The following is a 24,486-nucleotide window of genomic DNA, read 5'->3' on the forward strand; positions in this document are numbered from 1 at the left end:
TTTGTTAGATCCAGGCCGCTCTTGGATGGTTAAGGCCGCCTGGGAGGTGATCTGCGGCTGGACCCAGGTGGTGATGTCTGCTTCTCTGTGGGAGGCAGTTGTCCCCTTAGCCTTGAAGGAGGCTGTGGTGCACCCGCTCCTTAAGAGGCCATCACTGGATCCAACCTTCCTGGACAATTTTTGTCCAGTCTCCAACCTCCATTTTCTGGGAAAGGAGGTGGAGAGAGTGGTTGGGTTTCAGCTCCAGAGGACCCTGGAGGAAGTAGATTATCTAAATCCATTTTGGTCAGATTTTAGGCTGGGGTTCAGTATGGAGACATCATTGGTCACGTCTGTCAATGACCTGTAGTGAAGCCAGGATACAGGCAGTGCATCCATCCTGGTGTTCCTTAATCTTTCAGCGGTGTTTGATACCGTTGACCATGGTATTTTTCTGGACTGACTGTGGGGGTTAGGAGTGGGGGCACTGTGTTGCAGTGCTTTGCCTTCTTTCTCAATGGTCATTTCTAGTTGGTGTTGACAAGGGGTGAGAGGTCGTGCCCCCGAGCCCTCACCTGGGGACTGCCACAGGGCTCAACTCTCCCCACTTTTGTTTGATGTCTACACAAAGCCTCTGGGTGAGGTCAACCATTGGTTTGGGGTCAGATATTATCAGTATGCTATCATCAGTATGCTGCACTGGTTGCCAGTTGGCTTTCAGGTGCAATTCAAGGTGCTGGTTATCACCTATAAAGCCCTGCATGGCAGAGGGCCTGGTTATTTGAGAGACCACCTGTCTCCACATTTTTCTACCTGTCCAGTCAGGTCAGCTTGGACGGGCATGTTCCAGCTCCCATCTATTAAGACTTAAGGCACCTAAGTGATGGTTTCTATCCTGTGGAATGATATCCCTCTGGAAATTCGTACAGCTCCCACCCTTTTGACTTTCTGCAAATTGCTTAAGACCTGGTCGAGCCTCTTTGATTGGTTATTGGCTGTTTGGCTTTTGGTTTCCAGTCAGCTGTCATACACATACATATATACATTCTCCCTTTTAATCATCCTGAGTCGCTACAGAGTGGTCTTGAAACTGAAAAAGTAAAATAATAAAATAAAATAAAGCAAAACAAAACAAAACAAAATAAACAAAACAAAACAAAGCAAAACTTTAATAAATTAAAATCAGGTGGAACAGGGAACCTGTCAGAGGCCAAGGGAGATGTCTAGGCAAACTGATGGGCAAAGCACCATGGAATGTTTATGCTGTCTTTGAACTTCATAATCTGTATTGCCTCACAAGTTTGGATGTTTAGTGGTAACATTACCTCTCTGTTCTCAGCATCACAAAAGTGGGAACCTTATGTAAGGCCACATTCCAGGCTTTCCTAACTCAGCCTGTGAAGAAACACGCATTTTCTTCTGACAATAAATAGCTAGCACTCATATAGCATAAAGCTGAGAATAAGCCTAAATGTAAATTGCCACCATAGTTAAATAGTGTATGGTAAACTTGAGAGAGGCTCTTCCATGGCCACCGTGCCAAGTTTCTGGGCAAAATGGGGAACATCTTGGACACATTTATCCTTTACCTCAGAGGTCACCCCCGTTTCCAGCAGAGCTGCCACCACGTATGCTGTCACAGAAATCTTCCCATGAATTCCACCCTGGAATAAAACACAGATAAAAGGATTAGACTAAGAAACTGTCTTAAGAATGAAAAATTTGCACCTAAACCCAATCCCCTCTTTTCACATTTTCAACATTCCTCAAGAGATTCTAAACAAAAAAAAAAATGCATGAAGAAATCAGTGGAACAAAGTTGAACACTTTGCCTCTTTGGATGGGAAATGTTTATCTTTGAAGGATGGAATCTTTACACAATGAGTATCAACTATCGTTTTCCTAGTTGGGGATAAATTATTTAATATATGGACCAAAGATTGAAGAGAAATACCATAACTTTCATCCTGAAACACTCTATTGCTGAGAACTAGAACAATAAATGGAACATATCCCTAGCCAAGATAGTAAGTGTGCATTCTTGGTTTAGCAACAGCAGCAAAAGTGTGCATTTTTTCAACCAAAATAGGTGAAACATGTAGATTTCTTTTTTATCAGTTTCCTCCTGACGGTAAAAAAATATTTTAAAGTTTTGTTTAGATATCTTCACAGTTTGAACATTAAACATGGTGGCTTGCAGAAAGCCAGCTTTACAGAGAAGACTCATCCAATTTGTTCCAGTTAGCCACATAAACTTATTTTTCAATACTGTAGGCTGATCCTTCAAACTGTAAGAGCCTGGACCAGTGTTTTTCAAATTTGGCAAACCATTGCCTTTGGTACCTGGATGTCCTTATTGAGTATCCTGCCCATGGCTGGAAATGAGCCATCCTCCTTCTGGTGCCGGATGATCCAATCCTTGGCAGCTAGAAGCTCCTTGGGGTCAATGAAAATGAATTCCCGGGATTGAGCAAAAGATTTGAGCACAAAGGCAGTTAGCCTGGAAACACAAAGGTCATAAAGTGTCTGAGGATGATTGCCACCATGCTGGCGACTCATTACTATGTGAGGTCAGTCTACCCAGCCACTGGCTTCATACCCCCAAACCTGAGGAACATTTTCATTCTGCCTCATAAGTGTCCTCCCCACTGCTGTCTTTCCAATGCTCAGTTTTCAGTATGAGTTGACCAGGACTGCTCCAGCTGACTAATGAGAGTGTTATATAATGGACCTTCAGACTGTTCTTCCCCCATCAACTGTGTCCTTGGTTCGCTGCATTTGTTTTTGCACCAAAAAACCCCAAACAAACCATGGTGAATGGTGATTTCAGAAGGGAGGGGGAGAACTACTCAATTTCAAAGAAGCACAATGAAATGAAGTGCCATGACTTGAGTGTGAAAGGAGCAGCGGAGCCAGGAGGCAAGCTTTCCTGCCAGCGATAAACCACCCACTTTGTGGTCCTAGAGTTTGTGCAATAGAACTGTTGTCTTGGTATCTTCTTCTGCACTTCAACTAAGCCATAAATGTTTTGGCTTAGCTGCAGAAGTCCAATATCAGTATTAATTGTGGGTCAGGACAAATGCCATATGTGCAGATACCCTGAATATTTGAAGGGACAATGTAATGTTATCTTCTCACGCATTGATTGGCAACATACCACATGCTCCCCAAGGAATCCCTTTCCCCAAAGGCACTGTAGGAACCATCTTGCCTCTTGTAGGTCAGTTGGCGCTGGTATCCTGGAAAGAACCCATAAGGTAGTACAAAGAACTTGAATATATAGGTCAAAGTTCATTTTCTGAACTGAAACTTTTTGCATGCTGGGGCCAGACGCAATTGCTTTCTGAATCTCTCCCTAGAAAATATCCCTGGGGCCTTTCAAGGGTCAGTACCTTGTACTAGGTAATCAGTGGCTTCACTCTCTACCTCCGGGCTAAGTTGTTTGGTCTTCTGAAGATACTTGAGAACAAAGATGTTGGGAGCAAAATGGATCATGTTCTGCTCTCCACAACCAAAGGGCAGTTGCAGGAGGTTATCCAGATTGTTCAGTGTTGGTCCCATCACATCTCCTGGTACCAAAAGAAGAACATGGTATCAGCCAGAAAAACTTGCCCTCTAAGATGGTCAGATCTGATTCTCCCAGGTGGGAGTGAGCAGACAACAGAGCACAGACCACAAGCGAACCATCAGTCTAGGGCACTTTTTCTCAAACTTGGCAACTTGAAGATGCTTGGACTTCAATTCCCAGAATCCCCCAGCCAGCATGGGAATTGAAGTCCATGCACCTTCAAGTTGCCAGGGTTGAAAAACACTGGTCTAAGGTCTTTTTTACATGGGTACATTGGAAGGAATTGCCCAACCCACACTTGGAGAGGGCCCAATGCAAACTATGGCTCAGTATTTGAAAGAATTAAATGAATCCATGCTTTTCATTCAAGGCAGTAAAACCAAGGTCATCATGTATCCTTAGGTGCTATTTCAATATTTTGGGTGATCTCACGCTTTCCAGTTTTCCAGGCCACCAAGTTCAATTGCCAAACACCACCAACAAAAATGGAATGAAAAAGTATCATTAACATAGGATGCCGAGAGAAAAAGGTATATTGGGGGCAGTTCTCAAATTAGTATTTTGTGAACATTTGTATCTAGGGATATTTGTATTCTAAATGTGCTTAATATATAATAGCTGAAACTTTGGTTTGTTTGTTTTTCTGGCTTAGTGTGTTGCATGAATCCTTCCCACTTAGCCAAGGAAAGGCCATCTGTACCAGTTACTAAATTTGAAAAGCAAAGGTACTAGAATTTGGGGACCTTTTGTAATAGGGGAAAAAAAATCAGTTGTGTCAAAATCTGCAAAGGCATTTTATCTGAATCCTTCATGTTTATCTGAAAGAAAAATAATTGCACTCAAGCAGTGCTTTTTGGAATCTGAGGGTCACAATTAATACTTTGGAGCAGGGCACAGGGAGGGTGGATGCAGAGTGAAACAGGAAGCTATTTTTAAAAATTATTAAACTTATTACAGGGCTTAGAATACTGTTCTGTGATCAGGAATTCTGCTGTCAGTACTCAGCATTCCTGGTTCCATGTGGTTGTGCAAACCATGAAAAAAAGATTTTCAAAGACTTCATATAGCTTTGAGGCCTCAATGTACCCACTCCTATACAGAATTTAATGTTTGTAGCTATTGGTTTCCCATTTAAATGCAAATCACAAAATGGGATTACACTGCCACAATAATGGTACCTACTTATGTTTAATTCTATATTATATATGAGAAATCCAGTCAATCTTGATGGAGATGCCCAAGAACCTACTGATTACTAAAATTATTGCAATGAAAGAATGTTAGTCTGATCCAACCAAGCTCCTAAGAGTCTTAAGCAAAATTAATACTGAAATAATTGAACATCAGATCTTAACAGACAACATTTTTTAAGTGTGTGCTTTTGCTTTTAAATTTAGGAAACATTGAGGTACCTTCAGGATCCCAACTTAAAAAGAAAAATCAGTCACAGATCTGATGCCAACTCAGATCTTACCCTCTGATCTAGATTCTTCTCCCTGAAATAGTTAAATGGGCAAGCCATCTGAGACTAAAGTAGTTTCCTAAAAAACTGAGATGCTAAGAAAAAACCTTTTAGACCAAAATCTTATTAACACATGCAAACAGCATCCTATGGCATGTAACCAAGTATTGCTTGCCAAAGAATCAAAGAGCCCATGCCCTGAAGGGAAGATTCTCTTCCAATGGTCAATGTAATCTTAGATTATTTTGATAAAGAGATTAGATATATTTACGCACATTAGTCATTCTAGCCAAACAGAGTCTCTGTGTCCAAGACAATGTATTTATTAAGTATCAGCTGCTCCTGCTGATTCCTCCTCACCTAGTTAGGGTGAGTAGTAGCAAACAGTCTTCTGCATTGGTATGTATTGTGGAATGAATCACAAATTCTTTCTTATGCTGCAATTATTAAAGAAAACTAACAATGAAGTATCCCAAGCCAGAGACAATGTACCTCTGAATTTAGTTCTAGAGAAATTAAAAGAAATGTAATTTGTGCTCTGCTTGAGAGATACCCATTGAGGCATTCAATAAGTCCTTCTTTGGTCCAATACAGATAGGTTCCTGTGATGCTGATACAGTATGAACTCCTACCATGAGTCTGTCACAATACAGGTAGACCTCACTTAACCATTTGTTTAGTGATGGTTCGGACTTACAACAGTGTTGGAAAAAAACACTGTTTTCACACTTATGACTGTTGCAGCATCCCCACGGTCACATGATCACAATTTGGGTGCTTGGCGACCGGTTCGCATTTATGACCGTCACAGCATCCTGTGGTCACGTGATTGCCATTTTCAACCTTCCTGGTTGGCAAGCAAAATCAATGGGGAACTGCATGATTCACTTAATGACCATGTGGTTCACTTAACATCCAGGTGATTCACTTAACAACTGCTGCAAAAAATATTATAAAATTCAGTCGGATTTGCTTAGCAACTGAAATTCTGGTCCCAATTGTGGTTGTTAAGCGAGGACTACCTGTACTGCACTCTATCCAGCTGACTTTAGCAACTCTGTTCCCAGTACTCATACCAATAATAGAGGCAGTAGCCCTCTCTGAGCCTGGAATCACATTGTGAGGAACGCCCAGTGTGAATGCTTCATTGTGATTCTCATCTGTCTCCTCTTTCCTCCAGATTTTGAATTCGCCTGCAGAACCCCAACCTGTGGAGAAGCCGATATACTTCACCTCTGGCTGCTTGGAGGTGGCCCAAGTCACAATGATGGACTTGTTGAGAGCGAAGGGGCCGTGGCCCACCTGCACAGGGGAAAATAACGCACCAAAATCCAGGCAGGAGATGCATATTATCATGAGCTGCTTGAGGAGGACTATTGAATGCATTAAGCAATTAATAAAAGGGAAATGGGAAGAAAACAAAGTCCCCCACCTGGATGACTCCATGGGCCCAGCTGATCCAAAAACTTCGGAATTCGTCCCACGAAAGGATGCCAGTAGTCTCTGTGCTGGCCACTGGCTCACCCATCTTGCTAGTAGAGATCCAAGTTTTGGAGTTCTGGTGCCCACCAATGACAATTTCAGTCATCTCCGCCATGTCATGGGGGGCAGAGGACAAAGCGATGTGGGCGTTATTGTGGGCCTTGATGGCAACATCAAAGCGCATCATGTGGGCAGGTTTCTGCACATACTGGTACTCATATTTATTAGGAGTGGAAATGTGAATTTTCTCTAGTCAAAAATAAACCAAAAACACTGTCAGTGTTCAGTCTCATTCACAGCAATGCACCTCCAAAGACACATCTTCCTGGGCCTCTTTTAAACAAATTTCCCCTTACGTGAAATAGTTTTAGCAACAATAAAGCCACAGCCAAATAGTTCAAATTCCATATGCTCAAGCCAAGATTGCTTGGGGTACTCATCCTTTAACTCATCTTTCCAAAAGCCACTCTCACCCCTCAGCAGGAGGGCAAAGATGTTTTGGTTGGAGATTAATTGTAATGAAACTTTTTAAAATGACGTTTTCCCGGAAAATACAGAAGATACAGGGGTCATCCCAACAAAGCAGCCACATTTTTTAGAATAGCATTTGCCAAGGAGCATTGGCTTCTCATGTTATGGCCCATGGAGTACACGCAACCCCAAATATTTTCGTGGTGGCCTTATGAGTTGTGCTGTCCTGATAGCCGAGCTTTAATCAGCTTCAAGAATGATGCTGGAGGGAACTGATGTGTCCTTATAGTTTTAATGTGGAGCAGTTTAAGGACAGCAACTGATTCATTTCCCTGGCTGTGTTTCCCCTCCCACCCAGCATCACGTGCAAGGGGGAAAACCAACCACTAATCACCATCTTTAGCATGTGGGGGGCAGGCTTGGGCAACTGTGAATAGGTACTTGGGACAGAGGCTTTAGCCAACTTCCATGCTGCCCAAGTGACAGCTTGCCAGTGTGAAAGCCATCCATGCCAGTGACCTGTTACTCACACTATTTCTGAACATGAGTGTAGCGCCCTTCTGGAAGAGCATAAATGTGTTCCAAAATAGCCCAGTGGAGGGGTACTAGGTCTACTTCCCCCCATGACCCTCCTCTGCTCCACTCATCTGTCAGCTAAATTATTTTTGGACATTGATTTGGCATTTTTGAAGGAGGCTTGGCTGTGTTTATAAACAGGCCAAGGTCACCTGCTGATGGGGTTGTGAAGAACATTAAGGGATCTCTTGGCCCATACTTCTCGCTTGGGGTAAAAGGACCAGCAGTACCTAGCTGGCAGAACCTGGCTCTTTTCCCAGTTTAACCCCCTTGGCTGCCACTCTCTCCACAGGTCTAGTGGTCTGTCATAAGACCACTAAACACCTGTACACAAAAAAGAAGTCTACTGAATGTTCAGAAGAGTGCTACCCCCATGACCACAAGGGCTGCATAACATACAAATGGTGCTTTGCAAAGTACTGATTAGGCATTACCTAAGCAGATGCCCATGTGGCATCAGATGTCTCATTTCTCCATCATCCCAAGCCCAAATGGCCCAAAAGGGTAATACTCAGTGACTGGAAGAGAGGGCATGCCCACAGCAACCTCCAACGGTCACCAGGAGCTGGGCAAAGCCAGTGCCTGACCACATCATTGCCAAACTTGTTAGTGAGGCATTGTAGATCATTCATACAGCAAGGCTTTTCTTGAGATAAGAGGGATAACGCAACTCTTTAGCTTGAACAGCTGAAGGCAAACAAAAAGGCTGCTTCTACAATGGGACAGGGGGGAGAAGAAGAAGGTAATGTTGTCAGGATAGGACCTTTAAATTCAGCTAGCTGTGCTTGATGATGAGCCCAGAGAGGGAAACTGCTGCTGAAATTTTGCTGAAATGCAGCTGCTGAAACTGCTGCTGAAATTCTCTTACCGTTAGGGCAGAAGAAGACACTGTAGGTATATTCCCTGGTCAGTCCCTCTGGCTGCAAAAGAATGGAAATCCCCACAACAGTCAGGGGGAGAATTTTTTTCAGAGATACCCAATCCCAAATCCATTGCCTTTATCATTAACAAAAAGTATCCCAAGAAAAACTCTTCAAATTAGTTTACTGAACACCCAACACAAAACAAAGCAAAGCAAAAATACGAACTTAGTATACCTAAGTAAAGATTCTAAGAAATCAGTCAATGTTACAGAAATGAAGGATGATTAAAGTTTGACCAAAAGCTTCATGTCTTCATGCCTAAAGAAAAGCACCGATAGCTACATATGAACCTGCCTGGAAACAGAATTCTGCAATTAGACAACCTTTGGAAATTGTTCCCCTCTCTCCAGGAGTACCAGCCTACCTCAGAAAGTAGAAATATTAGTAGAAGAATTTTTTTAAAAAGATGACTTGCCAGGCAGGCCCATGTGGGCATCAGAGGGTCTTGATTCTTAAATCCCAAATCCTACACCCTACTATCCATCTACTCAAAAAATGTGGCATCTCTTCTAGCTTCTGCATCTTGAAGCTAACGATGGTCATTTCTCCCTCTTCCCAGCTGCAACTCTCTCTCTGAGAAGGCAGTGACCTTGCTATTTGCTTACCTCAATAATGACACTCCTCCGTACATAGTCAACACCCACAGGAGTCCTCTTGTCCAGGTGGGCATCCTCAGAATGTCTGCCATTCTTCATGAGCTGAATGTTGTCTTGGCAGCAGCTGCTTCCAGCATAAGCAAAGGCTTTTGCTAAAGATGACACAAAGAAATGTAAGTTCTCGATGCCTTGGTCTCCAATGGGAACCCAGCAGAATTCAACGTGGCCACGGACATTTTTCTTGACACCTGGCACACCCTCTTCCTTCTTAATTTCATTTCTAGATTATTTTAATTCAAAATAAATACATCGGAAGCTGCAATGCCAGCTTCCAACGTGGCAGTCATTGCCAAAACATCTCTAGGTGGCACATGGACCCATAGCTTTTCTTATTGGGCAGGTAGCTACAATGCAATATGGTGATATGTTCATCTTTCAAAAAATAATGGCAAAGGGACACTGAGATGGTAGAAAACATTCTGAAGGAGCTTTGCAGGTAGTTTCCTGCATGGCAGCCATTTGTGAGGGCACCTAAAATAGTCCTCAAAATGCCAGATGTGCCCATTGGCTAACACAGGTTGTGGAATCTTGCACAAGAGGTTTCAATCTCCCACAGTATAAGCTCAGCTTAAAAAGCATTATAAATTTATTATGTTCAAGAGGAGTGTTACATTCTCTCCCTTTAGCAGATTGTGGATAAGACGCTATTCATTTTTATGAAAAATGTCTAGAGTTTTCTCTAAGCAGACATGCAAAATGCACTCAGTGGAAACAACCACATGTAAACATCCTCCAATTCTTTCAAAAGAATACCAAGGTAAGGTTGTGTCACCATTCAGATAAGCTACCTGTAATGTTGTTCTGTCCCAGTTCGCTGAAAGAGAGCACAATAGATGTGGGCTTGGCTTTGCCGGGGGCTACGCATTTTTTCCTAGTCAGGTGATGCTTCCCAGGATGTCCCACAAACTTGATGCCTTTGGCGACTGAGATCTTCACATGAACCTGTATGATTACAGTCAAAAGCGTCATTCTAAAGAATGTTGGACTAGCAATAGCAGAAGATCACACAAGCTTAGCACAAACTAAGGTTATCTTCTTAGTGCCTTAAAATGTATAGAAGAGGTCAGTGATGGCAAAGATCTAATTAATATCCCTGGTAATATTTTTTTTTGGCGCTGCGGGTTAAACCGCTGAGCTGTCGATCGGAAGGTCGGCGGTTCGAAACCGCGCGGCGGGGTGAGCTCCCGTTGTTAATCCCAGCTCCTGCACACCAAGCAGTTCGAAAACATGCAAATGTGAGTAGATTAATTGGTACCGCTTCGGCGGGAAGGTAACGGCGTTCCGTGAGTCATGCTGGCCACATGACCCGGAAGTGTCCTATGGACAACGCCGGCTCCGAGGCTTAGAAACGGAGATGAGCACCACCCCCTAGAGTCGGACTCGACTGGACTTTACGTCAAGGGAAACCTTTACCTTTACTAAATAAAATGTAAGTACTGTGTTGCTTTTAAGGTTGCCTTAATACTGGTGTATTGTACTATTACAATATGCTATTTGAAATCTCTTTCCTTTTTTTTTTTCCGGATTTGCTGCTATTTTACATGTGAGCCATCTAATGGTTACCAGGTTCTTCACTCACTGGATATTATCTGTATTCAGACTCTGACCCAAGCCACACTTCTTATTAGGACATAATTTAATTAGGGGGCAGGGGTTGCTTTGGTTTAGGATACTATGTGAACCAGTCACTGTTGTTTCTAAATCATGGATTTCTAGCTTTTTGCAGGGATTCCCCAATTCCATTTTGTAATTCCAAGAGCACCCACCACTGAACAGCATAATTGTGAGCATTTTGCTCTTAGGCACTGACCCAGAAAAAGACTTTTTCAGAATATGCCAAAAGGTTTTGTTGTTATCTTTTCAGCATCAAGATTTCCACAAAATTATTTCAGGAAGTTTTTAGTCTATTAAAGGCAGTTCAGGCAGTCCTCATTTAGTGACTGCCTTGTTTAGCAAATGACCACAGTTACAATGGTGTTGAAAAGTAATGTAGCAACCAACCCTCACCTTTATGACCTTTGCAGTTCTGTAAAGCAAAGGAAAGCTGAAGTAAGATCGTAAGCCCAGTCACGGTTTCACTTAGCAACCGCTTCACTTAACGGCCAAGTTGCCAGTCCCAATTGTGGTCAGTAAACAAGGATTGCCTGTATAAACTTTTAATTTTCCATAATTAACTTATTGAATTATTGCAATTTATCTGCTTCCTTTGGTATTAATTAATATTCTGTTAAGTGAATTATCTTCTATACTGAAGACTGTGGCAAGCACATTGCATTAAATCAGCTGAGGCTAACAACTGCTTTTGGGTTGTCCACCATACCTTGGCTTTCAGGATCTGTCAATGGGCAATGAGAGGCCTTTCAATGATGTGATGTCACCAGGAGGAGCAGGACCAAACATTTTCAGACTGCTTTTTATTTTATTTGTGGGTTATAAAAATGAGATGAATAGGGTTTTTTTAAATTTATTTTCTATCCCACCTTTATAATTTTTATAAATAACTCAAGGCAGGGAACATACTCCTTCCTCCTCCTATTTTCCCCACAACAACAACCCTGTGAGGTGGGTTGGGCTGAGAGAGAGGGACTGGCCCAAGGTCACCAGCCGGTTTTCATGCCTAAGGCGGGACTAGAACTCTCCGACTCCTGGTTTCTAGCCCGTTGCCTGAACCACTAGACCAAACTGGCTTTGCCACCCAGAGGCTTACTACTCCCACCTTTAAAACAACTCCAAAATTCAAAACCAAGAGAAAATTGTGTGGCTTAAAATTGGCTATTTTATCATTGAATTTCAATACTGCAATCTCAGGGTATTTTCAGATGGGGTGATGGGGATTGCTTACAGCCCATTGGCTATAGGTTACTTGCTTCTGAAATAAATAAAGCAAACACTAGACAGCTCCACATTTTGCGTACTGTGGCCTTTGCTGCTGGGTCAGTCACTGTCACCTGCTTTTCTCACAAAAGCCTCATTCCCCAGACAAGAAACACCGAATCAACAAGAGTACCCTTCTGGACCAGGTTTGGGGATTGGGAGCAGAGGGCACTCCTTTGCAGTGCTTCTCCTCCTTCCAATCAGTGCTGGTCACAGGGGAAGAGGTCTAACCCCAGGTCCCTCTTCTGTAGGGTGCCTCAGGGGTTGAGTCTCCCGCTGTTCCTCTTTAGCATCTACATCAAACCACTGGGCATGATTATTTGGCAGGATGGGCGCAGTGCCATCAGTATCCTGATGATACCCAGTTATACATCTCCACCCCATCTGGGCAGGTGATGCCACTCAGGTGCTGACACCAGCTGGAGGCTGTGAGGCTCTGGATGGTGAGGAACCAGCTCCAACTCAACCCTAGCAAGATGGAGCGGCTTTGAATTTTTTTCACTCTTGATGGGGTAGCATTCTCCTGGGCAGAGCTCGTGCATAATTTGGGGGTCCCTCCTGGACTCATGGCTCCTGCTGAAGAAGCAGGAGCCATGAGTGGGGGGAACCTTGGCCATTCAGACACATTCCTGGGCCAAGAGGCATTGCTCACAGTCACTCAGGGCTTGGTCATTTTCTGGTTGGTTGGTTGGTTGGTTGGTTGATTTACTATCCCACCTTTATTATTTTTATAAATAACTCAAGGCGGCAAACATACCAACTACTCCTTCCTCCTCCTAGTTTCCCCACAACAACAACCCTGTGAGGTGAGTTGGGCTGAGAGAGAGGGACTGGCCCAAGGTCACCCAGCCAGCTTTCATGCCTAAGGTGGGACTAGAACTCACAGCGTCCTGGTTTCTAGCCCATTGCCTGAACCACTAGACCAAACTGGCTCTACTATTATTGCTATGCACCCTACATGGGGATGCCCTTGAAGACCATGAGGAAATTGCCACTGGTCCAGAACGCCCCTTGGTTTGCCCGTATTGCACCACTGCTATGTGAGCTGCACTGGCTTCATTTCCTTTCAGGTGCAATTCAAGGTGCTGGCATGGAGCCAGGTTATCTGTGGGGCAGCCTCTCTTGAGGATATCTGCCCATTCTACCAGGTTTGATATAGTGGCTGTGCTCCAGGTCCCTTCTCTTAAACATTGTCATCTAGCAGGACCTAGGAAGTAGCAGCCCCTGCCCTGTGGAACACCCTTCCAAGTTCTGGCAGACCCCTACCCTTCTAGCCTTCCAGAAGCCCTTAAAAAGCTGGCTTCCCCCACAATCACTGGGATAAGGTGAGGCTGGAGCCCAGTGACTGTGATGTTTATGCGCTGGGGAGTGTTGTTTTAAGGCATTGGGAGTTGTTTTTGGGGTGCTGGTTTTTATTGTTTTTTTTACATTTTGATCACTGTTGGTGTGATCCATCCAGAGTTTTAGCATATAAGACGGGCAGCCCTGTAAGTCTTTTAAATCAATCAATCTCACCTCCAAACACATGGGTAAGTAATTGTGGACAGTCAGAGGAATCTTTGCCTGTTCCCCACGGATTATGTGGTATGGAAGGGTGAACTCAATGAAGAATGGCTTGAAGGTCCTGAGTTCAGTCTGTCTCGCCAAGCCTAGCCCTCTCTCAGAGAGTCCAACAGCCTCCATCACCCATGTGGTGATGGAATCTGGAACTTCAACACGCAGCTGGGCTTCCCCTGAAACATCACTTTAAACACATGGGAAAGGGAGGACAAAAGAAGAGTCATTGGGAACCAGTGCAGCATCCGAGGCAGAGAAAGATATACCAAAGGCTTTAAAAAGTAATGCATCAAGTATTATGAACACAAGAAGCAGCAATAAACATAGCACCTTTTCCTGCTCCTTCACAGCATGCTCCTATTGAAAGGTTGGATGGTGATAGTAAGCTCTGTGTAAATCTGGAAATTAAGCCAAATGTGCCCAAGCCCTCAGTTTAACCTTCCTGTCTATGCATCTCAAATGGGTTCAGCACAGGGGGTTATCCACACACGCAGCTTCCTGTGTTCCATGAAACAGTGAGGGAATCTGCAAGGCATGGGCAGCTTGCTGCCACATAGTCCCTTCTCTCCTTTAGCCACATTGCCACCACAAGGCTCCACTGGAAGGGTCATGGAGGGGCTACTGCACATGGGCCAGCCTGCATGTTCCTTGCAGAGACAATTGCACTGTGCAGGATATTCTCCGCAAATTCCCCATATCTGTGCATTATCCTGTACTTTGGCAGCAGCCACTCAGCCATCTATGGGAGACTTTTTGACCCTTGCACTCTTACTTTGCTCTGTTGGCCTCACCCTCCTCCCCTGTTCTGTTACTGTTCTGTCCCAAGTCCAATCCCCAAGTGGTAGCCAAGGGCCATGAAAAGCAATCCTTTCTCCTCCCTTCAAAGACAGCAATGGGAGATACAAAAATGCCCACCCAGATCCTTCTTCAGGGTTGCCTGGATGCCATGCTTTTTCCTCTTTACAACAAGCAGGCTATACCTCACATAATGCAAAGGAGAATTCCAGCACATGCAATGGTTTCCTCGTCTGGTAAGGCTCAGTGACTGCTCCAGTCAACCAATGAGTCTCTATAGTTGAACATGGTCTTGAATCAGGTTTTCTTAGCCCTTGTCCATCCATAAATACTACATCACACTCTTGCCACCATAGTTTATGAACCATGCTTTCAGGCTTCATACAATGTGTGAACCCAAACAATTGTATCTTAGCTAACAAATTGTGGCTTATCTTCCACTCTGACCCTGGCATTAACTCTTTCCATAGCATCAGAAAAAAATGAGACCCTATTAACTAGATTAAATCTGGGGTCTTGGGTATGCAAAGGTGCTCTTCTAACAAGTTAATGTCTTTCTCTATAGTAATCGATTTCCAAATCTGAAAAGTGTTTAAGAGCAGGGCAAGTGCTGAATGAAAAGCCAGCATCCATGCAGCACCAGATACTTATTTGCAAAATGACAACAGCAGTATGATTGCCAGCAGTCCTGCAAAGACAAAGGAATTTTAAAAGATAGAAGATTGAAAAAAAAAGATGCAGTGTTTGTTTCGAAGTGAAAAAATCTGCATTCGGGTATTTCCTTTTCAGTACTAACCAAATCAAGATGCTTCCAGATCATTTTTGTAAAAGGAAGTCTCTTTGCTGGCTTAAGGGAACATCAGAACATTCCCCATTTAACATTTAGGTAACGAAATGGAGGTTAAGTGTTTGTCATTGTATCTGCTATGCTGTTCCTTGTCTTGCCATGCCTTGTGTGTAAGTCAATAAATGTAAAAAAAAAGAAGCTTAAATTACAATAAAATGACCTCTATTAATCAAATTGGAGAGCCAGTTTGGTGTAGTGATTAAGGCACCAGGCTGGAAACCGGGAGACCAGGAGTTCCAGCCCTGCCTTAGGCGTGAAGCCTGCTGGGTGACCTTGGGCCAGTCACTTTCTCTCAGCCCTAGGAAGGAGGCAATGGCAAACCACTTCTGAAAAACCTTACCAAGAAAACTGCAGGGACTTATCCAGGCAGTCTCCGAGAATCAGAAACAACTGAATGGATAAAAAAATAATAATCAAATAATAACAAAAAGAAGACAGAGAGGAAGAACTTTGGCTGTAGTTTCCCACAAGGATGAATTGACTAAGGCAGATTCTTGTCAGGCAAAAGGAGCTTCCAATTGTGCTCTGAGCCATTTAATGAGACAACTGGACATAGGCACCATTTTCTCCACTGGGATTCTGACCAGCAGTGAGAATTTTTACACACCGGCGGGCCCTTGCTCTCTGCCAGAGCAGGTGCCTGAGCATAAACACACAGGGACCACTATCTGGCTCCTCTGACAAGGCCCAAGACTTTCTAAGAGATGATCTCTGATATCTGTAGAAGCCTTTTGTTTCCTCTCCCACCAAGGGCAGCTCATCATTCTGGAGAGAAAGTGCCCCACAGCCAATTCTCATTTGGAAGGATTTCCAGTTTTTCTATTGAAGCCAAAAGGGGAAAAAAACATTATTTCCTCCTCTATTCAAAATCAGAGGAATCCCCACATTCAGTAGGAAGCTTCACATGATAACATGTCTTAAGAACAACTAAATACTGTCCAATAGAAGAGAATATCTGTAGCTCAGGGTTGAACTGTGGAGTCCTTGGTGCTCTCTGAGCTTGGTTGTTTGCTTGCAGACGTTTCGCTGCCTGACTAGGCAATATCTTCAGTGCTAGAAGGGAGTGGGGTTTGCTCTCTGATATATACAGTAGCATGCCCTGATAGTAGCATGCCCTGACAGAGACTAAACAAGGAGAGAACAACACGTCCACCAACACTGTCAGAGAACAAGCAGTCAAGAAATAAGCCACAGGCTAGCATTTGGTAGAGCAGCCATGAAGGCCTTGGAAGAGATATTCAGATGCCATGAAGTATCTATACCTACAAAGATCAGAATAATGCAAGCAATGGCATTCCCTGTGACATTCTATGGAGGCAAAAGTTGGACTTTGAAGAAGCAGGATACAAAGAGTATTGACATTTTGAACTTTGGTGTTGGAAAAGACTTTTGAGAATACTGTAGACAGCCAAGAAAACAACAAATGGATCCTAGAACAAATCAAAGCAGAGTTCTCACTCGAGGCACAAATGATCAGGCTCAAATTATCTTACTTCAGACACATTACATGAAGACCTAGCTCTCTGGAGACAGCTCTAATGCTGGGAAAGATGGAAGGGAAAAAGAAGAGGACAGCTAGCAGCAAGATGGATGGACTCTGTTACAGTGGCAGTGGGTACACCTTTGGAAGATCTGAAGAACCAAGTTAGGGACAGATAGTCATGGAGAAAATCTATCTATATGGTCACTAAGAGTCAACACTAAGTTGATGGCACATAATCAAATCAATTAATAGCTGTTGACAGTCTAAACCTCTACTGATCTCTTCAACCTCTTTCAAAGCAGACCAAATTAGCAGCCGTGACTCCATCTTGCAAAAGTGAATTCCACAGCTCATAAAAACACTCTCTTTCACAAAGTTTTTGTTTGTTAATTATATTAATCATATTGATTTTAACTTCTGGTTCAATTTTTGGTCTTGATTTTGATTGCATTGATTTTATTGCTATGTTTTATAGACTGCATTTTTTAAATTGTTGTAATCAATTTGACTGTTTACATAAATGGAAAAGCAGAGTATAAAGTCAAAGCAAATTTTAAAAACTGTGTTGCATGACAGCCATATATTTACTCTGAGTCTCCTACTTGTCAGCTTCATTGGATGGTTTCACTAGATTTTAATGAGAAAAGGGTAAAGTACCATCTAAGTGCCACAATATCAATAGTTTCATTCTAAATTCCTTTTCAGTGATCCACAATACTGTATAGAATTGGCCATTTTCACAGCATCTTCACATTGGTTTCATGGTTTCAACAAGCTATTCATCACCACCCATGTTTTTCAGGTTACCAGCCATTCAGAAGTTATCTGTATATTTGTAGAATTACATTTTTTTTCTTCCTCTTCAACAAGAATCACTTTACACTTGCTTATAAAGAGGCAACTTTATATTTTTAACCCCTATTCCCCAGCTTGGAGAAGGACATTTTCCTATTTTTTTCTGATTTAACAAATCTCAGTAATTCCAGGTTCCTCAGAGGGAAAAGTAAGCTTGTGCCTCGTTCACAAGGCAGAATAGGCTCCACATTGAGGAGAAATTACCTGACATTGAAGCACTGCCAGAGCCAAGTCTCTGGGAAGAATGTTCTTCTCTTCTTGTCTGCTCTGTGGAAGGCAAGAGAATTGTGCATGCTGAGAGAACTAAGCAATATTCCCTTTCAGAAGCAGAAACTCCATGAAACCCTACTTCATGCCCCACTATGACAAGAAGTCATAACCAATACATAACCAATACAGTCATACAGCTTTGGCACTTGATCAGTTGCAGGGCCTGCCAATCAATTTACAGACCCATGCAACATGCTGCTGGTGCTGGTATTTAGATCTTTCAACAGCCTGGAGCTAGATCATCCCAAAGAATCCCTCCTCATACATGCATCTGCCTAGGAACGCTGGTCAATCTGCAAAGCCCTTTTTGAAGTATTCCTTCCAACCCAGTTGGCCAAGTGGCCATACAGAAGAGGACCTTATCAGTTATGAGGCCCAACATAGAATTGTCCTTCCCAGGGAAACCTACCTGCTGCCCATATGAATGTCTTTCTGGCACCAGGTTAAAACATTCCTTTTCTACCAGGCATCTGTGGTTTTGAATCCTAGTGCTATTTACTCTTTTTATTTTACTGCATTTATCATTGTTTTCAATAATGTAGAGACTTTGCCTAGAGGACTCTGCCAAACAAAACATGATTTATTAGAGTAAATTGAGGTGCCCCTTTGAGGGAGGCCAGCTGAGGGCAACCCTGACCTAATCGGCACCTCGCTCCTTGCTTCTCATGCCAGTCTCATGCTTCCACAACCAGCTGGCAGGAAGCAAGAAACAAACGCCCCCAGATCTCCCATGGAACACAAAGCCGGGTGATGAAACATTTCCATTCCCAGTCAAAGGGGCCAAAACACAGTTGCTTTATCAGCCACCACACATGCATTGATTCCATCGTGAGTGCCATCGGGCATCTTCTTATCAACCCTTACTGCCTGCTGAGCAAAAGAGCAGGTGTCTGCCACCATGCCCAGAACAACAATGCCACTTGGGTTACGTCGTTGGGATCGTAGCTGCCTGCCACTTCCCACTGGCAAGCCTCTTTGGCTCATCCAAGTAGCGGATAGGCCAAGCGGGTTCCTAACTCCTTATTCCAGGGAGCCAAGCAAGGCCACCTCCAGCACAACAGCCCGAGTTGGAAGGCGGCACAACAGGCTTTAAGACAAACAGATGTTTCCAACAAAGAGAACTTTTGGTCTACCTGGGCTGGGCCTTGGAAGGCGCAGAAGCCACCAGCATCCCGGTGTGAGGCTGGAAGGCAGGCACAACCTCCTCAGTGTACAGGCTGCCCTGCTGTCTATGGTTTAAGCTGACGAGATCAGTCATCACAACTAAACCGGTTTCCTAGGCAACAGGAAACAACAACAACAACAACAAAAAGGCCATGTCTGTTAAAAACTAATTCAGCCTGTCCCATTAAAGAGAAATGCCTCCCCCCCCAAATATCCATGGAAGGGAAGTTCACTGAAACACAGGGAAATTGTGTCAATCTGGCCAGCGCAAATGGCCGTTACCAGGCAAATATTTAGACATCGCAGGGATTTCCCCACCCTTCGTGGCTCCTCTCTTCCCCAGAGAGACCAGGTGCTTTCAGGAAAACTGGCTTCATAGTTTTCAGATTGCCTAAGTGGAATTTCCAGGCAATGGCAAGCAAAAATAAAATAAAGTGGACTGTGTGAGAGTCACCTCCACTCTCAGGAGACAAGTGGGAACATTTTCTTCTTCTGGAGCTACTGCAGACCTTCCTCAGCGGAGGCCGCAATCCTTGAACTGGATTGCAGATGGCATTCCAGGCTGATTTATCCTCAATTGCCAATTTAAAGATGCTGTCCCCCACCCTATCAATAACATATAATTCATGATGTAGTAATTTCCTAAAGATTAGACAAGTCTTGTTTTCATTGGGATTTTTTTCTAATTCTGTGTCTGGCAAGAAATCCCCAAACCACCCTGAGATATGATCCTGTTTTGGTTAGGAGGAGATGTCCTTCTCTAAGACTATCATATCAGGTCTGCAAAAATCCAGATAACCGCCAGATGGCAGCAGAGAGACACACCATCTAACACACTGCTTCTATCTAGATATTCTGATATTTGCAGTTCAAATATCATCCTGATATTTGCAGTTCAGATATTGCAGTTTTACCTCAGCTAATATTTTTGCCCTCTTTGAATTCACTTCCTCTGGACACTTCCTTGTGTAACAGCTGATTATTAAAAAGAAGAGAATAGAAAAACTCATCCTTACTGGTGAATCAATTTTCTCCTTCCTCCCAAAGCAGACAAGCCTGTCTTCTTTAGAAGGAATGTTCCTATGGCCCACTCAGAGGCCACCACAGTTTATTTTTGATGGTAAATTCCCCCTTTTCCCCCTCTTGTTTAAAATGATCTGACTTGTTTGCTAATAAGCTTTTCTTTTCCCCTGATCAAAATGAAATCATTTCACGCTGGGAACAGAAGAGGCTGTGTCCCTTCTGCCAAGCACGTAGGAACCAATAACATTTTCACCTATGCTATCTCAGTTGACAGCCCTTGCTGGGGAAAGAGGCCTGTTTTGAGAAGGCAGAGAACAGCATTTTACTCTGGGTGCCAAGGACTCCTTTCTCAAAAGAATCTGGGCACAAGATGTACTTAGAAACTAACCTATCACGCCACCTCCTTCCTCACTAAAGGAAAGCCTTTCCAACAGCCGCAGCAACAGCAACCAATTTAAAGTCCTCAGGGCAGGAAAAAAAGCTTCTCCATAATAAGGATATAAAGATGAGAGAGCCAGAAGGATTTTCAGAATCTATTTGGGTTCAAGTGCTGGAAGGACACAGCCTGCAGAACGGGTTCTAAGCATGAAAAGAACTGGCACTCCAGATGACAGGATGGTTGCCAGCTTCTGGGGACCCTTTCCTGCCCCTCAAAAAACAGCTGATGTACCAGGCAATATCCTCCAAAAATGGTTTCCAAACCTCTCTCAGAGGTTTGCAATGTCCTCATATGAAATCTGCTCTGGGTTCTACCGTGTCTGTACTATTCTCTCTAACTCCACTGTACTTCCTGCTACAGTTTGGAGGATCTAGAACTTCAGGAACTTTCTATCACCAAAGTTACTATATGCAGACCTGGCCCAACTGGCCCCAAACCTGCCCAAATTGCAACATAATCCAGTTACTTTAGAGTTGCAAGATTGAGTGAGTAGCAAGATGCTATTTCTATACTAGAATTCTTTAGCACTTTCAAAGAATTATTTTTCCATGATTATGAATTGAAATAGAATTCCTTATAGCACTATGACATCCAGTGATGTGCCCAAGAGCCTTATATAAAGTTTGCTCACAGTAACATTGACTAAGAAGTAGTGCTTACCTCTTGATCTAGACCAGGGTTCCGTGGCACCCTAGGGTTCTGCGAGAGGTCACTAGGGGTTCCCTGGGAGATCATGATTTATTTAAAAAAATATTTCAAATTTGGGCAACTTCACATTAAAGAGGCAAGTTTCATTCTTTATTTCTAGTTTAGGAACACTGTTAATGCATATAGACAGGCCTATCCATGAAATGAATATAATACTTTTGTAACTTCTGGCCTGTATTTGAGCCTGAATGTGCAGGGGTTCCCCGAGGCCTGAAAAATATTTCAAGGGTTCCTCCAGGGTCAAAAGGTTGAGAAAGGCTGATCTAGACTTTCTAGAGGAGTTAGAGGAGTTAACTCCTCTAGAAGTTAACTCCTGAGTTAACTGAGGAGTTAGTGCTGAATTTCCTGCTAATTTCCCTTAGAATAGTCTCTCTAAAACCACCCAGTATTAATTTCTGCTCAAGAGTAGGTGGGTGAGAAACAGCTTTAATTAGGTGTTTGATTCTTTTTATTTGCTAAATAACATTCATTATTGAAAACAGAAAAAAGAATGGGAGGAAACCAGGAATGAAAGCTCCCTTTTCTTGGAAAGAGAAAGTAATGCTGGAGCAATTTAAGATAAACTATTAAGGGGGTTGTTAATCACAAATCATACAGCTAAGATCAACAGATAAACAATAGGCACCCAAACAGTAAATATTTAACTAAAGTGATATAAGTTCTAAAATTGACATTTTGCAAATGTGTTGCTCCAGATTAATACAGACTGAGTGTGAAGAAACAGAAGATATAAAACATTCATTACGGTGCAAAAAGAGGATACGCAACCTATTATTGTTATGTAATGATACCTGGATCGCCCATAAAATGTCACTGAACAAAGAATGGCAGCTCCAGAGAAAGGGATTTGTGTGGAAGTAATCTGAGTTCCTATGGTAAAAAAAGCAACCCAAGATTAAATTTGCTCCATGCAGTGTGGTGAGATGGATTTTATCTGTTACCTGCCAAGTTGTTCTGTTTGACTATGTTCTCATTCTGCTGGCAATTTTACAACAACCTCAAAAGACATCATGCAGATGCCGCATTTATGCAAGAAGGGCAGACCTCACCGTAAATGCACAGCGGGCATCTTTGGCAATGTCCCAGTGCCAGGGGAAGATGGAGGAACGACGACGACGCTTGTGTACCATTGAGCCTGGCCACCAAAAGTGCCCATCTTCCTTCAGAGTTCCAGTAGCATCAGACACATCATAATCTGCAAGCTCCTGGAAGATCTGCACAAGGACGTAACATAACATTTGTTCATGGGTGTGTCACGGACAAACAACTGCCTTGCTGGATTACTCAGAGGCTCTGCTTTTCAGAATTGATCGACAAACTCCAATTCTGATGTGTGAGGAATAATGGCTCGGTCTTCAAATTGAAATGTAGGGTCCTCCAATGTATCTAACTAATAAGAGTTTTAAGATGGATAATAGCAAGTGTTTCTTCACACCACACACAGTTAACTTACACATTTCACTGGCATAAAATGCAGCAACAGTCGTAACTTTATAGCAATGAATATTGTTTTGTAAGGATTAACAGTGGGAAAAGGTGTCTGTCTGTGTTCTGTTTATAGATTTCTGAAAGGCACTGGCTGCTTGCATGAGAAGAAAATATTACTTTACCTTGGTCTGATCTATTAAAGGAATGGGCAATTTGAAGCCCTTTTCTGCACCCCTAGAGCCCCTTCTGACCCCAGTTTGAAACCTGAAATGGCATTGTTTCCTGCCATTTTACACTTATAAAAAGTGAAAAAACCCAAATGCCCCTAAAATACATAGAAAAAAAATCTCACCCCTGCCCAGGTGGAATGACATGACCATGCCTACTGTGGCCCGGTTCCTCCAAAAAATTAAAGTGTGGCTCCAGGCTACCCTAAGTTTGCCCACCCCTACATTTAAGCTACGTTTATGTTCTTTCTAAAATGTCATCACTTCCCTCTTTGACAGTTGTTTGATAGCACCAAAGCGTCCCCCTCTCCTACATGGATGCTGCTCACCTGGGCAGATGTCAGCTGGAACCCAGGCTTGAAGAGGTGAATGCTTTTGTCCACTGTAGCCAAACACACACAACTCCCCTTTGCAGCTTGCACTTTTACAGATACGGAGTCACCTGGCCTGGTCTCATTTGCTGAAAATGCCACTGAAACCTGGCATTGAACATTAGGAAGAGGAGGAGGAGAAGAAAGGGAAGAACCGCCATCACCCAGGATCCTTTGCCAAACAACCCAGGTATACGACTAGTCATTCTATACTGGATACCTGATTCTCAAAGAAAGGCTTGACGGCAAACTGCAGATTATCTGCAACACCTTCTCCACTCTCCCGCACATAATATGCCAGAAGACGGCCCAATGGAGCCATGTTTGGCGTGACTGCGAAACAGATGGAGGTCATGCAGGTGTTCAGTTCTGGAGCAGCAGAGCTGGTCGGGTCTAAACAACGAATAGTGTGGAAAATCCATACATGTTAATAAAGCCAGGGCTTTTCAGGAGGGGGTTTAGCTGTTTGTCCATCTCCACCCGAAGGAGCCACTGAGCTGGCCACCCCAGCCAGAAAGCCACTCCTTTCTGACCCTGCCCAAAACACACGGCCATGCCTGGGAAATTAGTGATGTAGATGTTCTTGCCAGAAGATGCAGTGGTGGTTCTTTTCCTCCCTTGCTGAGTCCTGTTTCCAGGCAGCAGTCCTGAAAGAACAATGTTCCCCCGTGATACAACTTCGTAGTGGAGTGTGAAATTACACGGGCAAGTGGACTTCACAGCAATGCATGCCTCCTCTCCCACCTGGAAAGAGAAATGGGGCAACTGCAGCCACATAAAGGTTTGCTAATACCACTTCCCCTTCCTCCCCAAGTGACTTTTCTGCAGGGAAAGCTGTGCCGCTTGGGATGATTGGTGTTGTAGTCTGACACATCTGGAGGACACCGGATTTGGGGAAGGTAGGCTTTGATTAAGATGATGGCATGGAACAAAGACTGAACTCCAGCATGACTGCTGGGGGAAATGACTTTCAAAACAAAAGACCACATCTTCTTCAGGTCTCTTGAAACCTGGCATATCTTCCAAATCCACCCCATACTCAGGGCAAAGCAAAACAGAGCACAGCTCAGGATGCGAAGATACAGAGCCGTCTCATTGTAAGAAAAGGCAGCCAAAGAATTCTGGCTGTTGAGTGTTTCCCTGGAGCAAGATCAATTCCAAAAGCCAGCCAATGTGGAACACCCAGCCAAAGCAGGCATGTTGGCTGCAGCCCAGCTTCCCCAGCAGGGATATTAGTCATTCCAAGTGTACTAGGCTGAGAACATCAGGCAAGGGTTCCGACTCAGAGCAACCCATCAGATGCATCTCGAAAACTCTGAAAACAAGAT

At 43.5% G+C, this 24,486-nt stretch overlaps 1 protein-coding gene across 1 annotated transcript in view; it reads right to left on the bottom strand.

Moving 5' to 3' along the window:
* CPAMD8 (C3 and PZP like alpha-2-macroglobulin domain containing 8) overlaps positions 1-24,486 on the bottom strand; it is a 58,922-nt gene that overhangs the window by 13,899 nt on the left and 20,537 nt on the right. The window contains exons 14-29 of the mRNA XM_063290643.1: positions 23,716-23,902; positions 23,379-23,551; positions 23,117-23,266; positions 22,182-22,346; positions 18,932-19,074; positions 17,733-17,795; positions 13,507-13,735; positions 9,906-10,059; positions 9,067-9,209; positions 8,407-8,458; positions 6,442-6,740; positions 6,086-6,311; positions 3,372-3,548; positions 3,137-3,218; positions 2,323-2,479; positions 1,569-1,643 (exon numbers count right to left, since the gene is read on the bottom strand). Of these exons, the coding sequence (XP_063146713.1) occupies positions 1,569-1,643; positions 2,323-2,479; positions 3,137-3,218; positions 3,372-3,548; positions 6,086-6,311; positions 6,442-6,740; positions 8,407-8,458; positions 9,067-9,209; positions 9,906-10,059; positions 13,507-13,735; positions 17,733-17,795; positions 18,932-19,074; positions 22,182-22,346; positions 23,117-23,266; positions 23,379-23,551; positions 23,716-23,902 (2,475 nt within the window). The remainder of the gene's footprint in view (positions 1-1,568; positions 1,644-2,322; positions 2,480-3,136; positions 3,219-3,371; positions 3,549-6,085; positions 6,312-6,441; positions 6,741-8,406; positions 8,459-9,066; positions 9,210-9,905; positions 10,060-13,506; positions 13,736-17,732; positions 17,796-18,931; positions 19,075-22,181; positions 22,347-23,116; positions 23,267-23,378; positions 23,552-23,715; positions 23,903-24,486) is intronic.

This window comes from Candoia aspera, chromosome 1 (genome assembly GCF_035149785.1).
Source record: "Candoia aspera isolate rCanAsp1 chromosome 1, rCanAsp1.hap2, whole genome shotgun sequence".
Lineage (NCBI taxonomy): Eukaryota > Metazoa > Chordata > Lepidosauria > Squamata > Boidae > Candoia > Candoia aspera.